Here is a 15,503-nt window from a genome sequence, read left to right as displayed (position 1 = left end):
ATGTCACAGAAAGCAAAGGCATGGACTGGGAGAATGAAGAATCGCCCTCTGTAGGAGATGAGCTTCAAGGCCATCTAAGGAACCTGAAGATGCATGAGTTCATGGGACCTGATGAAATGCATCTGCGGGTCCTGAGGCAACTGGTGGTTGAAATGGCTAAGGCACTACCCATCATGTTTGAGAAGTCATGGCAGCCCAATGAAATTCCCACTGGCTGGAAAAGGGGAAACATAACCTCTACCTTTAAAAAAGAAAACTCAGAAGACCTGGGGAACGACAGGCCAATCAGACTGACCTTGGTGCTTGGCAGGATCAGGGAGGAGCTCCTCCTGGAGACTGTGGCACATGGAAAATAAGGAGGTGATTGGTAGTGGTCAGCATGGCTTCACTAAGGACAAATCACACCTGACAAGTTTGGTGGCGTTCTATGATGGGGTTACAGCATTGATGGATAAGGGAAGAGCAACTGACATCATCTACCTGTGGACCTGTTGGAGTGAGTCCAGAGAAGGGCCATGAAGGCATACAGAGGGCTGGAGCATCTCTCCTGTGAAGACAGGCTGAGAGAGTTGGGGTGGTTCAGCCTGGAGAAGAGAAGCTGCATGGAAACTTTAGAGCAGCTTCCAGCGCCTAAAGATAGCCTACAAAAAAGATGGATGGGGACTTTTTACAAGGGCATGTAGTGACAGGACAAGGGGGAGTGGATTTAAACTGAAAAAGGGTAGAGTTAGATTAGACATCAGGAAGAAATTCTTTATTGTGAGTGTGGTGAGACACTGGAACAGATTATCCAGAGAAGTTATGGCTGTCCCATCCCTGACAATGTTCAAATCCAGGCTGGACAGGGCTTTGAGCAACCTGGTCTAGTGGAAGGTGTCCCTGCTTGTGACGGGGGGGGATAGAACTAGATGATCTTTGAGGTCTTTTCCAATCCAAACCATTCTATGACTTTGTGCGTGATTTAATGTAACATGCAAAGGGCTTTGATCTTGCATCATTTTGATGATATAAGTGACGGAAACAGAAGCCTTCACTGGTGGTGGAGGCTCATTAAGAGGTGACACAAGTAGCAATTACTGCAAGTACACAGATATGTTTGCTTTCAATATAATGCATCTCTAATCCAAATTATCACTAAAGGCTTTTAGACTTCCCTCAGGTTGTTACAGCAGTGTTGTTAAAAAGCAACCAACCAAGCAAGCTCATCCACTAAATGTCCATAGAGCATGTTGCAGGAACTGCAAAGGTGAGAGCATCTTTACCTTTACTTATCCATGTTTCCCCATTAACTTGTGAAACTATCAACTAGCTATCTGGCTTCTTTAAACAGAGCACATGACAAGTTGACAAAATTATTGCCTTGATCCAGAGAAGCTTTTTATAGGCTCTCAGGGTTTCTAAATGGGATGAAGGGTGGAGCTAGGCATTTAGCCACACCCATGTGAGGTTTATAAAAGGAAGTTTTCTAGGGGAAAGCTCTTTTCTACCAGTCTATGACAATTGGCAGTTTTATTGAACAGGATTTTATCTTAAAGGATAAAATATCTTAAAGGCCTTACTATGTCAAGGTCTCATAAAAGTTCCCATAGTGGGGATGTTTCTGCAAATGAGCCTTCGAAACAGCAAGGTAAGGTAAGTGATGGAGTCTGCTTTACTACTTTAGTTCTTTTTCACACATAGTATTTCTGTGACAGAGAGCTGACTGTAATTTCAAAGGTCTGTATTTCCTCTGCCATATAGAATTCATTGCTTTCTGTAGTTTTGTATTCCTGTAACGTTAACTGAAGTGGAGAAAAAACAACCTTAACAAAAACCATCCTCAAACCTATTAGAGTTTGGAGAGGTTGTTATTTGTCATAAGTGTGGTCAAGCTTTCAAGACTAATGACTTTGAGGGCTAATTTGTACCACCTGTCCACAACACTAAGGTTAAAGTGGCTGTTGTAATTGTGCTGCTGTTTGCAAGTCACACCAATATTAATTGCTCAAGCATAAAAATAAAAGATATACTATGCTTTGTTGCACAATTGCTGTGACTTAGTCATGACTTCTTGATACACCCAGGAATCCTGCCATAATTTTTTTGTTTTGTACTGTATCACTGTTCCCTTATGTATACATGCATAGGGCCGTTTATAAGTTACTCTGTCCAGCAGAGGTCTTGTGGGTTATTGTGGATGTCCCTTGATGAGATTGTGTTATAAAAGTTTGTTTCCTATTGAACTCTGGTGCTCATATTGGAGCGACAATTCTATAGACAGGTCTGTATCAGTTACAAGATGACTGAGTGAAGCCTTTCATAACCATCAACTGAAGCCGAAGGTTTTGTATCAAAAGGTGATTGCAGCAATGTAGGGTGTGTAGCATGGATGTGTCAAGAATGCTGGTCAGCATAAAAAATACTTATCTCATTACACTGGTTACCTAGCTCTTGACTTACTGCTAGTGTGATGATAAAGCAGAATAATAAGGAATTGGCGAGAGGGGAATGAACCTTGAAGACGCTTTTTAGGAGCTCCTTTCAGGTCTTTGGGAAAATGGAAGAAAGTCTTCTTTGAAAACTTAATAAGCAACCAGAAAAAAAGTGTCTTCAAAGTTAATTTTTCTTCCAATTACTGTACCTGTACGTAACTAGATCAGAGTAATACATTTTCTCTTGTGAGCCTTCAATATAGAAGGCTAGTATTTTTGTTATTCATTCACTAGTATTTTAGTTACTCATTGCACCCAAAACATGGAAAGCATTTGAGGGTCACTAGTCTAATAGTTGTTCTCCAGACTATGCTTGTATAACTACCACTTGCTGCAAAAATAACCAGAGTAATGGTTTCCACAAACAACACCAAGCTGGTGGTGTTGGTGTGGTCTCTTTTTCAACCTGTAAGCAAAACTGTAAATTAATGTAGCTGGCAAAAAGCTGAGTGATGGCCTTGTGGGCAAAAGTGTATGATGTAAGCTGGAGAGACTGTCAGAGCATTTTGACTTAATGTGATCGGTAGACATGAGAAAATAAACACATCTTGCATTTGACTAGGCACATTTTCCACCTTGATAATGCTGTGGTTTTAATTTGGAGCTTTTGCTGTCAATGTTGAGCTTGTGGGATGCTTAACTTCAGCAGCATGGTCATTTCTGGGTTTTGCCACGTGCTTTTACTGATACGTAGGAAACTGTGGCTGTGCTGGATTGTGGTGAGAGGAGTCTTGTTTGACAGCATAGCTGTCTCCTGCCAGGGAGTGCCCTTGGCTTTATCCGCTGCCATTCTTCCTGGAGGTTGACATGCTGCAGCTAGATCATTCATAGGTATTTTTAATTGTATTGCATTTGTTTTAAGCGCCTGATGTGGACCAAACATTGAAATATATTTGTATTCTCTTTTGTTGTATTAGTACAGTAAATGGGAGAGATGAAGGAAGAGGAAAATACTGTCAATACTGGCAGAGGATCTTAGATGTTTCTGCTCTTGGGTACTTTTGGATGGGTTTTCTGAATCGGGGAGAAATCTTGAGCTTTTTCAAGTGGGTAATGTGGAGTTTGACATTGCTGCATAGCTTAATATGTGTTTGTAAATTTGGTCACCCCTCTAAGCAGGGATTAAAGTGACTTCTGCCGTTGTTTGACTTGAAAAGCAATATTTATGGAATAAAATACTTATCCAGTTTAATTCTGACACTAACCTGCTAGTCAACACAAATGAGTCAAGGGACATTCACTGTCCTGTGGCAAATTACTTATTACATTTGACAATTTTAGACAAATATTTAAAAGGCTACTTTGAAGTAGTCAAACAACAAACCTTAGGGTGCCATCTTCCTCTCCTGATTTGATTTTTGGAGCCACATATGTACCAAATGCAGAAAGCCCACAAAGTTAACTTCTTGGTGAGGAGCTGAGTAATTAAGAGGCAGATGGCCAATGACAATCTCTTGGTAACTGATTTCTTTGAGGTGATTTATGAAGACTGACACTGACAGCGGGATTACTACAATGTGGTATTCAGTTAGTCCTGTTGCATACCAATACTTTTGCTACCAGCAGATTCAAGCACAAAACTTCAGCTTATTTGGGTGGATGCTAAAATTAAGTCTTGCTCTGGATCCTCCCTCCTTAATTCATGCATGGCAACACCAGCGTCTTCAGAGCTGAGCTAGGGGAGGGATGTGGGGCAGCTTTCAGGTTGAGCTGGGGTGGCTGTGGAGAAGGGGCTGGAGTGAGTAGCCTGAGATGGTCCAAGAGGAGGAGGTAAGTTTCCAGGGGATGGGGAAGGAAAAGTGAAAGGAGAGAGGGCCTGTCAGAACAGCAGCTTCTGAGTCTTGGCTCAGAATTTAAATCTCGCTGGCCCTGTACAGTCTTCATGTCTCTACTTCTTTCCCATCATCTCTTCCACTACCACTGAGAAAGTGAGTTTTCTGACTGCTGGCTGAGGACAGAAGTGCATTTTTCTCTACTTTCCTGGGTCAGCCCAAGTCAGTTTTACCCATGTCCCTGAGAAGACCCAAGCTGACACTGCTTAGCTGGGTTCCTTATTGCTTTATTAATCAGCACATCACTATGGATTCTCCTGTTCAGCTGTTGTTTATTTAGCTTGTGGAATCCTGAAATCAGAAGGCTTTTACAGATGACAAGATCACTGCAGTTTCTTTAACATGACTAGATTTCTGTAAATACTGTTTTTCCTCAGGGCAGAGGAGTCGTTTGGCTTCTGTTGTCCTAGTTCAGGTCAAATCAAGCAAAGTTGCTGAGTTTAAACAATAAGTCTTGTAGGCTTGATTAATTTTTTCTCAGTTTATGTCCACTGACAGTCATGCATATAGGCAAAAATTTCCCTCACAAGGAAGAATCCCAAAATTCAGGTGTTTTGTGCAAGCTGGAAAGGGAGCTGCAAAGGATGCAGTAGGTAATGAAAACTGAGCTATAAAGAGCAAACGGGGGGGATATAACTGCCAGTCAGATGTCATTTGGCCTGAGACAGCCTTTCTGAGGTGTGTTTCTAAGATGCTTGAAGGCCACAACAGGTAAAGGATGCGATTAGCATCCTGTGTAAGATTTTAGGATAATGTACCATCTCTGTTGCAGCAATAATCTGTCACTGGGATGCAGGCACTACAGGCAACATGTGATCATGTTAGAAAACCAGACAGAGAAATCCTATGATAGGCTTGTCAAGTGACAGGGATCTTATTATATGACTGTGGAGCAGACCAACAAGAAACGTTTGTCTGACCAATGGTAGTGATATCTCTTGTCTTCCTTTGAAAAGAATGTGTGGCTACTGGTACAGTTCTGTCCATTAAAACAATGTGGCACAGAGGAGCTGATGCCGCTTTGTTACAGCATTCGCCCTGTGCTACTGCAAGAAATGCATAGTGCTGCCTTCCATCCTTGACTGAGAAGATCTTATTCCAGATTTTATTTAATTCAGTGATACGCAGCAGGGCATAAATAAAATGTGTATGTTATGTAGTGGCCCAAAAGCAGCCATTTAAATCCACTAAGCTTGCTGGTGCAAATCTCTGAGTTATTTCCTGCATACACGCTGCTGTGCAGTATGATGTTTATGTATTTTCATGGTGACCTGTTTACATTTGATAACTCATTTCTAAAACTTGGCGTTGCAGGAAAAGGTTTGCTCAGAGAGATATCTGGGGTTAAACTGAATGGTACTTCTGCCCTTATAGCACTGAGAGCCCAGGCCAGCCCTGGAAGGTAGTGCTGGGCCTGTTCATAAGTATTTGGTGGGAGTAGGTATCGGTCTGTGTGCTTGCAGAGTGCTGCAGAGGAGCCTGGAGCTGGCTTGAGCTTTATGAGCGAACCACCCACTCTTTTATGTGAGAGTGAGAGTGAGGTGTTAAAGGCTTCAAGCCCACAAAGCCAATTTTACTAGAATGTAAAAGCCATGAGAGAAGAAAAAGCACTTACCAGCAGGAAAGAAATCTCGTAGGTGAGATTAAAGCTCTGTAATAATATATACCTTCCATGCCTGATGTATCCTGTGCAGTAGGGTCCTCCCCTCCTATCTTGTCTAATTCTCTCATTTTTTGACTTCTGAAGACATACCTTGTTGTCCCCAGGAGAGTTTATTTTCACTTCTTGCTGGGCGTGCCTTTTGGTTCTAGTCTCTGGTACAAGCCCAGTACTTTGCATGGGCATCTCCTGTTGTCCACATGTTTGTCATGCTGACCCCAGAGGGGTTTCACTCCCAGCTCTCACCCATAGCGTGTACCCACAGCTAAGCCCCACAACAGTCACATAGCTCTGCGTGCATGTATAAATATAAAAACTGAGTTACATTCTTTCACTGTGCTACTGGATGCCTTTCCATTGCTATCAAGCAGAGACAGGCCCACCTCTTCAGGATGTGGACTGCAAAAATATGTGGCTTTATTCCAAATTAACTGTAAAAGCAGTAGCAACTTGTGTTCCTGAATTTATTGAGATCTTCATGTCAGAAAACTGTTATGCTGGTTTGCATGTCCAGTTTTCCTGGGTGAAGTAGTAGGGGAAAGAACAGGGCATTTCAATTAAGAAAGGTCATAAACATTCCTTAAAGAAAGCAGGAGTACTTCTGGGATTAAAAATGATGCACTTCCCAGTGTAACATTGTGTCACTTGGTTAAAGCTGAGGCAGCTTCAGCTGTATTATTCTTCGCACATCTTGTTTGTCAAAATACATTATCTCAATCATTCTCATATTCTGGAAATTAAACTTCAACATCAATTTGTCATCACAAGAGAACAGGAAAGCTGAACCCTGGCAGTCTTCTCTGGGATACAGCAATTTCTCAAAGCCAATGCATTACTCTGAGGGAAAAAGAATAATGCTGAAATAAAATGATATTATTGTGCTCGCAAATAGGCAAAAGGCATTTAGTTTGATAAGATGCCAGAGTGTCATTTGTGAGCGCTGCAAAGACTTCCAGCTGTCTTGCATACGCTAACTAAATATTCGGGTGAATTAGAATTTGTCCCTGTGAATACTTCACCAGAAATGACCTTGCCTGATCTGGTTAATTCAAGCTCAAGTGCAGCCTGTTGAAATCTCCTGATAATAACATTGACCTGAACATCCTGCCTGATGCTGCAGGACTGTGTCTGCAGAAGCATAGCAGGGCTCTCCTCTCGGCTGCCTCCCAGCTTGCTGTGAGAGATGCTGCCCTGCTCTGTTGACTCATGTGGAAGGTGTGGCATGTTTTGACCAGGAGTGGAAGGGCGTAAGAGTTGCAGAAGAGTGCAGTGGAGTCTGAGACAGGCCCTGCAGGGAAATCAATCTTATGGGAAAGCGTAGGTTGAATCTTGCATTTTTGCTATGTGAGTTAACAAGCAAGCTGACTACCAAAAACGGAGAGAAATTGGACTTATACCACAAGCACACATAAACTGCTCATTGGCTTACGCTGATGCTGGATGCTTCAACTACGGATGCTATTCGGCTGCTAATTTGTTCCACAAGTTACTACCTTGCTTCACCTTGAGCATGTTCAGTTCAGTAGTACATTGTTACAGGGACTTCCAATACCTGACTAATCTGGCTGAAAAAGAGAAGGGCTTTGCTAAATGAGCTCATGCTTGGGAAACCCAAAACGCATGTTTACCTTTTGCACATGTATTGTGTTCCTAGCGCTGCTTATTAAAGCAGTTGTGCATGAAAATATCTGATAGTTGCCATCTTGAGAGCCCTGGGTGCAGAGAGAGTGAGTTTATCCAAGACTGCTGTGCCAAGCACCCTTTCAGGCTCAGCTGAAGGACACTCTGGTCATTCCAAAGAAGAGCACCTACTTAGGAGGCTGCTGCTACAGAAAGTGCCACAGCTTTGAAGAAAGCTTATCTTAACAGGGTAGATGTCATGTGCCTGAGAAGAAACAGTAAGACTTGTTCTTCTGCACAGGGTTTGCTGTACTGACTGGTTTATGAAAGAAAGAAAACAACATAAAAAGTCCAAACACCAAAACTGCCAGAGTTTCCCCTCACTATTTAAGATAGAAGGTTTTTCCTTCTGGATGTGAAAAACTGGCCTGCATAGAAGTTCAGCCTACAAGGGAAATAGCGTGCATGTAAATGGCAAATCAGTCCGAAGTATCAGTTTTCTCCAGTTAAATGGGAACTTTTCTTGCTTAGTCTGGACAGCAAACAGAAAACATGGTGTCTGGGAAAGGCAGTGAGAGAAGTATCTACACTTAAATTGTGTATGCTACTGAAAACAGTTGAGTGCTCCTCCAAATCAGCGCTTAGAGACAGCGTGCTAAAAGAAGACTTTCCTGATCAGAGTGTGGTGGAAGCTTAAATTCAATCTGATAATGTAGAATAACTTGGAAATTTCCCAATTAGCTTTTTTTTTTAATGAGTTAGTGGACTTGTCCACTGTGTTCTAACTCTGATCTACAGAACGACATAAAGACACAATAATTCCTGTAAAGTTTGCATTGCAGCCTCTGGGAGGAAATACTGTAGCTCAAAAATGCAGCTCAGACAGAAACTTCTGATATGGTAGACTTCAAATACAAACTGTCCTTTCAGAACAAAGCCAAGTTAGCTTGAGGGGTTGCAGTTTGACAGCCAGCGTTTTGAACCCTCTCCCATATGATTTGCTTTGATTGTGTAGTATCATGGAGTACCTAGATGAGATAACAAGCTGTCACTCTTATCTCGCAGACTAGAATATTTTCCTTCAACTTGACTTTCACAAGCTGTGATCAGGTGACAATGCTGTTGTAACTGTAGGAGTAAAAGGCATTTATGCAACTTTCAAGTACAGCTGTCCTCTGAAGAACCCATCAGTGACACTGTTTCTGTTAATATAGAGACCTATTTCTAGTTTCCAGCTCCATGAACACTCAAGATCCAAAAAGCTCAGTTGACTTTCTACTCCTTTGTCAAATATACAGGTTTTGCAATTTTAGCTCTAATTGCTTGCATGGGGTTATTATCACAGTGCAAATGTCCTCAGTGCATTTTAGCTTTCCCATTTTGCAGGCAGGATGCAAGGTTGCTCCCAGTTTGTCACAGACCTTCTCATCCTTACTGAGAAAGTAGGTAACTATTATATTTGTCAATGAAGTTCTTCTCCTAGTGATCAGAGCTACTGTCACCTGGGTGGGTTAAGCAAACCAGCACTCACTATTTTGAAACATTAATAAATACCAAATAACATTTCTCTGCGTACTCCCCTAAGGAAGCCAGTCCTATCAGCATACCCAGATCATGTTACTTGTACCAAACACAGCAGTCACTGACTGCTTTCAGTCAAAATGCATGCAGAAAAGCGTGAAGCCATGGTGTGCCACTCCTCTACCTTGTACATGAGGATACTTAAAGGATTGACTCAAAACATGAGATACTAAATGGGATCTGCCTCTCAGCAGCTTGGAGAAGGCTTAAAACATGCTCTTCCAGAGAGTTTCATGACCACCTGGCTGTGATTGTCATTGGGACCACTTGACCACTTTTCTCCACTGATTAAGTAATGCAAAATATAAATACACTTCTGTCAGCAGATATTGGCACCCAGGGATGATTGTCACACTGTGGAAAAGAAATTCTTACATGCCACCTAGGAAAACTGGATGATTGGGATTGATTAGGTGAAAAGGAGTGAGGATGACACTCAAGCTTTTTTGGCTTTTAGTTAATGACCCAGAGCACATGTGGCAATCTGTGCAGGACAAATGAGGTGATGCTACACCCTTCAATGTATCTTCAGTCATGTGAGCACCTTATCTAATCAGAGGTTCACACATATAGTTTGTGGACATCTCCACAAACTATGGCTTTACAGCCTTCATAGGTTTGTGTATCTGTAACTGCAAGGAATCCGTGCTGCTCACAAGAGAGGAGTCCGAGAACTTTATCATCTGTTTTACCAGTATTGTAAAGAGAAAGATTTTGGGGTTTAGATTTGTATGTTAGGGTATTGTGTATTATAAATATATTTATATGTTATACATTTAGATTCTTAAGAGCTGAAATAAAAATCAAGACACAAGACTTTAGCTATTTTTACTATTGCCACAGATATTGGAATCTATCTTTACATCCTTGAATTAGTCCCATTTTCCTGTTCAGGAGCTTGGGGCACAGAAATTCATGCCAGACTGCTAAAACAGCTGAGATAGCAGTCCAATAACCTAACATTTCTTTCATGGGTAAGGCAACCAAGCAACGAGCAACCTGCATTGATGATACTTTGAAATGGAATCATTGGATGAAAGAGGTAATCTTGTCCAACTTCTGTTCAAAGCCATCCCAAACAGATCAGGTTGCTAGGGAACTTGTTGAGCTCTGAGTATCTCAAAGACATTCAGAGTTTCCAGCCTCACTGGACCCAATGCTCAACAACCATTGTGATGAAAACACTTTTCCTAACACGTAATCAGGATTTGTCCTGTTGAAACTTGCCTGTTGCCTCTTACAATGTCAATGTGTACCTTTGAGGAGGTCCTGGCTGCGTCTTCTCTACACCCTCCCCTTAGGTAGCTGTGGGCTGCAATGATACATCCCCCCACACCCTAACCCTTTTCTTCAGGCTGGACAAGCCAAACTCAGCTTCTCCTGCATCATGTGCTCCAGCTCCTTAACTATCTTGGTATAGTAGACTGGACTCCAGTGTGTTTATCACTGATTTGTGGCTCCTCAGTACATATGTAGCTCACTTTTGCAAGCCCTGAATACAGGGGTATAATTACTGCCCTAAATCTGCAAAGCCAGACCAGTGTAGAGTTCTCCTTCTCTACCACAAGGGCATACAGCTGAATTTTTTATTTGTTGTCCACCAAGACCCCTAGGTCTTTTTTTTCCTCTGAAGCTGGTCTCCAGCACCCAGCAATGTCATTCCCTCCCAGGTCCAAGAATTTGCATACTCGCTTTCCAGGCCTGTCCTTACCTCTTTCCTGTTTGGGAATAAGCATATGTGGTGAACATTGCACTGTTTTAGAGGGTATTTTTACTTTATAAAGAAAGCTACTGAATTCTCTAACTGAAAGACCACTGGTTCATAATCTGGACAACTTGCAGGTGTGGTCATGTGCTTGTAGTAGAGCAGTATGTTAGAACAAAGGGTTGGTAGGAACATTTATCCCTCTCTATGTGGCCACCTAATTGATTTTTGCTGAATATTCTCATGTGTTTAATTTTCTCCACTCACTGTAAAGAGAGATCCAAAACTAATCCTGCAGTAGAGGGGGCCCATATAATCTCAGAAACCCTAACTGAGCTGCCTGCATTTCTCTCAGGCATATCTAGAAGTGTATGGATTACATTGAAGGGTGCCATTTAAATAGAAGTTACACCTTAACTTAAAGCCCTTAAACCACCTTGTTCTTCTAAACATTTTCCTGGTCCCAAAGCTGGTACTTTTTGTATCCCTGAAGCAGTTCTGAGAGTCTTGCAGTTTGCTGCAGCTGCCTGGATAACACTTCTATGGAAGTGTTGTAGTTTATCTTTGGACACTTCCTATCATGCTTGCTCACCAGGCTTGTTTTCAAAGAATTCAACATATTATTACGCCATTGGGATTCCTTATGTAAAACTTCAGAGTTTTTTTTTTTGTCCTAAAAAAGCATCAGAAAATGCCTTGGATCAAAACACAGTCACAGCTTTGGGGGGTTTGAACTCTGGATATATACTTTATTGCTTTTTCCTTGACCTTTCTTTTTTACTGTAAGTTGCTAGTTAGCCTATAAAAATTCAGCTACAAATGAGGCTTAATGCTGGCACAGGAAGTGATAAATATACTGAAAACTGGACTGAAGCAGTTGCTGCCAGCTATTATCCATGACTCTTAGTCCTTCTATGTTGAACAGGGAAAAGCTGATGTGTGTTCTGCCATAGCTGTGTACCCACTAGTCTCCAGACCATACCTGGTACCCACTGGCACTAGTCTCTAGATCACATCTGAGGAGTTTGTGTCTGCTTTTAAGGCTTAATATTCCAGCCCACTCAGTGGGGTTTTCCTCTGTACTGTTTCTGGCCAGCAATACCAGCCAGTGAGATCCTGCTCTCCCGGTTGTGCCAACCCAACTGTTGATGGGGCCATGATGTGTACTGAAACAGGGAGTTGTCCCAGATTTATTTTTATTTTTTTTAATCTGGAAGAAAAAAGAAAACAAGGAACTTTGACATTAGATCCCTTTCTGCATCTGCTTCAGGGAAGATTGGACTCAGAGTTGATCCAGCAAAACAAAGAGGAGCTCAGAGATATAAACAAGGAGTAAGCAGTTAGAACTGGAATGCCTTAAAGCAATATTATTGCCAAATTCTTCATAATGTGAAACCTTAGTCAGTGCTGGCTTTTCATGCCTCACTATAAAACATATGCATCACCACAGCCTAACTTTGTTTATTAAAAAGGAACTATTAAAAATAAACATCTCAAGTGATTCTAGTGTATGAAACAAAACAGAAACCTGATCAAGCCTAATTACTCTTAAACCAAGTGCATTGTAAGACGGTGTAATACCTACCAGAAATCAAAATGCATAGTACACACAAAAGTGCATCAGTAGTAAACTGCAGTCCAGTGTGCAAACCAGAGAGAAGTGCTACTCAGAATTGGTGATCGTGTTGGATGCCGAAGCCAATAGACATAAGCACTGACTGAGCAAGTAGATCACATGTTTAGTTAGTGTGATAGAAATTGAAATGCAGATATCAATGACTCTGAACCAAACTTTAAAGAAAACGATGCCTCCAATAATTGAAGGAAAATTATCTCTTTGCTCCTTTTTAAGAAAACAAACTTTTTTGGTTGAAATAGGGCTAAGTAATGTGACAGCCTGCTGCTAAACACGAAGAATGATAAATACACATTCTCATCTGTTTGTCCTATTAGGTCTGCCATCTTATGCTTGATATACTGGTTTATCATTGCTTGTGATGCTGAAAAATAAAGTTTGCCAAATCTGTGTCACTACCTAGAATCATATGAACTGAGCTCTGCTGCACCCTTTTCAAGCTGGAAGATGACTGCATCTCAAAATTACTGGGCAGGAAAACAGGGAAGGTATTTGTTATTAGGAAGAGGGCAGATAGGCTGCTGAAAAAAGGTTTTAAGTGCATTGTGTCCAAGGCACTTGGATCTTGGAAACACCAATTTACAAATGGCAGAGGAGGCAGAGGAGAGGACAACAGAATTTGGTCACTGCCTTATACGGAGAAAAATCTAGTTGCATCCCAAGTGGTGTAGAAGCAGTCTTGAAAAAGGATGCATATTCTTTCCTACTAAGCAGGACATACTTGGATTTACTTTATATGTAAATGACAAAAAAAGGATTGGTTGCTTTGTAAATGAGAGGGAGGGAACAGTTTTATAAAGAAGTCTCTAGGACCTTTTTCATGCCAACAGATGACTTGGAATCAGAGGACTGGCAGAGAAGCAGAACTGGGACAAAGCTGTATTGGAAATGGCAAGAGGAAAACAGGTGGGAAACTGCTGTGTGCTCGATATCAGCATATTGAATCTTCTGGGCCTGCCTTCCTTGTGAAGCACTCCAGGTCAAACTAGGTTTCTCATGGTTTGGAGCTGGAGATAGTGCTAAACTCAGCCGTTACTTGATTTCTTTGCTTTGAGTTTTGTCTTTCTGCCTTCCACATTCTACTGCAGAGCATAGTCCTGAATAGGTGCAGAGGACTTACCCTGGAACAGTGAGACAGCGTAGGGTTGGGCTGTTAGTTAAGAGTAAGTTGAGAAATCTGCCAAACTCTGAAGCATCTGGGGGTTTATGTTTTGGTTTTTGTGATTCATGCCCAGCTCATAAAAACAGCAGTTCTTTCCTTTGACGCTGGAAGCCTTAAAATTAACCTTTCAGTTCACCTTTTCAGCAGGAAAGCATCATGTAAATAGTGATATACACTGTTTTCTGTTTTACGCCGAGTTTGTCCATTTCTGTAATTTGTCAAGCTGCTCTCCACTCAGTAAATACTTGGATAGCAGCCACAAGGGGTTTGCTTGAATTCTTTGAGTTGCTAAAAATAAGCAGGTTTTGAAGCTGTTGTCTGTAACCACTGAGGATATTTGAAGAAATAATAGGTGACTGTTAGCCTATATTGCAAATAATTTTAATGCAACATCGTATTCTCAGTCCTCAGCAAGGGGGAGGGGGGCTGGTAGGAAAAAAGTTCTTTTCAGTGTGGAGGAAAGCATCCTGAGGCAGAGTAGCAGAAGGCAGCACTGTGCCCACATGGGAAACACACTTCCTGGAGACAAAGCTTTGAAAATACATCATCAAATGTACTAAAGGCATTTGATTTTAAACCATGTTAAAAACATTCTATCCTAACTTTTCCCCATTGATCATTCAAGCTAACAGCTATAGGTACTACTTTTCATAGTATGACTGTATGTAGTGCTTCTAGATGCTGTTGTACCTTGTTTTCTGCAGATCACTTCTGCTATACTGTCCTTTTTTCAGTTAGTTGCTTTACTTTCAGCCTCTTTTCTCACATCCCTTTTGCCCAATCCTTGTTTTGTTTGTGGGAGTGTTTTCTTTTATTGGCTAGTATTCATTCAAAATTGAATTAATATTTTTACAGCATCTCAAGGGATATTGTCACAGAAGCTCCTCTGTGTCAGTTTGTGTGAATGGATTCAACAGGTAATTAAGTTTGTGGATGTAGCAACAGCTACCAGAAAATAAGTTCATGGGGAGGGAAAGTATGCTCAGAGAAGGGAGTACGTGAAAACTTCCTGAGGCCAGATATGCCCTGAAGAGCACTAGTCCTGCTGAATCCACTGAACATCCCAAGAGCCCATAAATTGAACAGCAAGAGTCTGCCAAACCTGTCCAAGTCTTCCACTAGCACAAGCTAGCATCAACAGCAAGTTGTGTAACTCAACCGCACCTGGGAAAGTGGCAAACAGGCTACAGGGCTGTATACACTATAAAACAAGGAACCCTCTGAGGGACCTTCTGATTGCTTACCTGAAGGCCAGTGGTCACCAGTCCAGCACTCTGGCTGGGCTTGGCCTCCTGACTATCACTGGAGCAGGATAACGTGAGAGGTTGTGGGACTGGGAGAACTGGATACACTCTGCAAATAGTCATTGGCTATTAATAAAACCTGCTCAATTCTGTTAATAGCTTAACCAAAACATTCTAATAAACATTGGTTTGATTCCCCCAGTGCAATTAGACCATCAGGGAAACAGATACTATAATACAGGGAAATTGCAGCTATGCCTAACTTTAAAACATTACTCAAATCATAGTTTCTATCCTGAAAAAATGTATAATCCCATTTTCTTATCTGTTTCATTACATGGGATTTTCTGGGATTCGTCTTTCAACTGTTCTTAAAGACATATGTTTTTTTTTCCTGTGTTGTGAGGTCTTTTCCATTTTCCTGATTCTCTAGATCTTTATCCTCTTGTTTTTTACCCCTTGACTTTTTTGCTATGTTTTCCAGTGTGGAACAAGTAATTTCTTTAGATGTCTTGGTAGGTGACTCTTGAGGAGATGGGAAACTATTTTACAGTCATTGCAGCTTCCTTGTATTGGGCAGTTTTGAGGAACT

The 15,503-nt window shown here is 41.5% G+C and overlaps 1 protein-coding gene across 2 annotated transcripts in view; it reads left to right on the top strand.

The window, feature by feature from the left end:
* The window catches only part of MAPRE2 (microtubule associated protein RP/EB family member 2), a 102,986-nt gene that overhangs the window by 9,851 nt on the left and 77,632 nt on the right, over positions 1–15,503 (top strand). The window contains exon 1 of one of the 2 annotated variants that reach the window (XM_061448558.1): positions 1,535–1,632. The exons of the other annotated variant lie outside the window; for it this stretch is intronic. Within the exon in view, the coding sequence (XP_061304542.1) occupies positions 1,561–1,632 (72 nt within the window). The 5' untranslated portion in view covers positions 1,535–1,560. Of the gene's footprint in view, positions 1–1,534; positions 1,633–15,503 lie in introns of those variants that run through there. 2 annotated transcript variants of the gene reach the window in all.

Source organism: Pezoporus flaviventris, unplaced genomic scaffold, assembly GCF_033815535.1.
Source record: "Pezoporus flaviventris isolate CSIRO_AGI_PZ_B2104156 unplaced genomic scaffold, CSIRO_AGI_Pfla_v1 ptg000007l, whole genome shotgun sequence".
NCBI classification, from domain to species: domain Eukaryota; kingdom Metazoa; phylum Chordata; class Aves; order Psittaciformes; family Psittacidae; genus Pezoporus; species Pezoporus flaviventris.
This window is presented reverse-complemented; position numbering and strand designations above follow the sequence as displayed.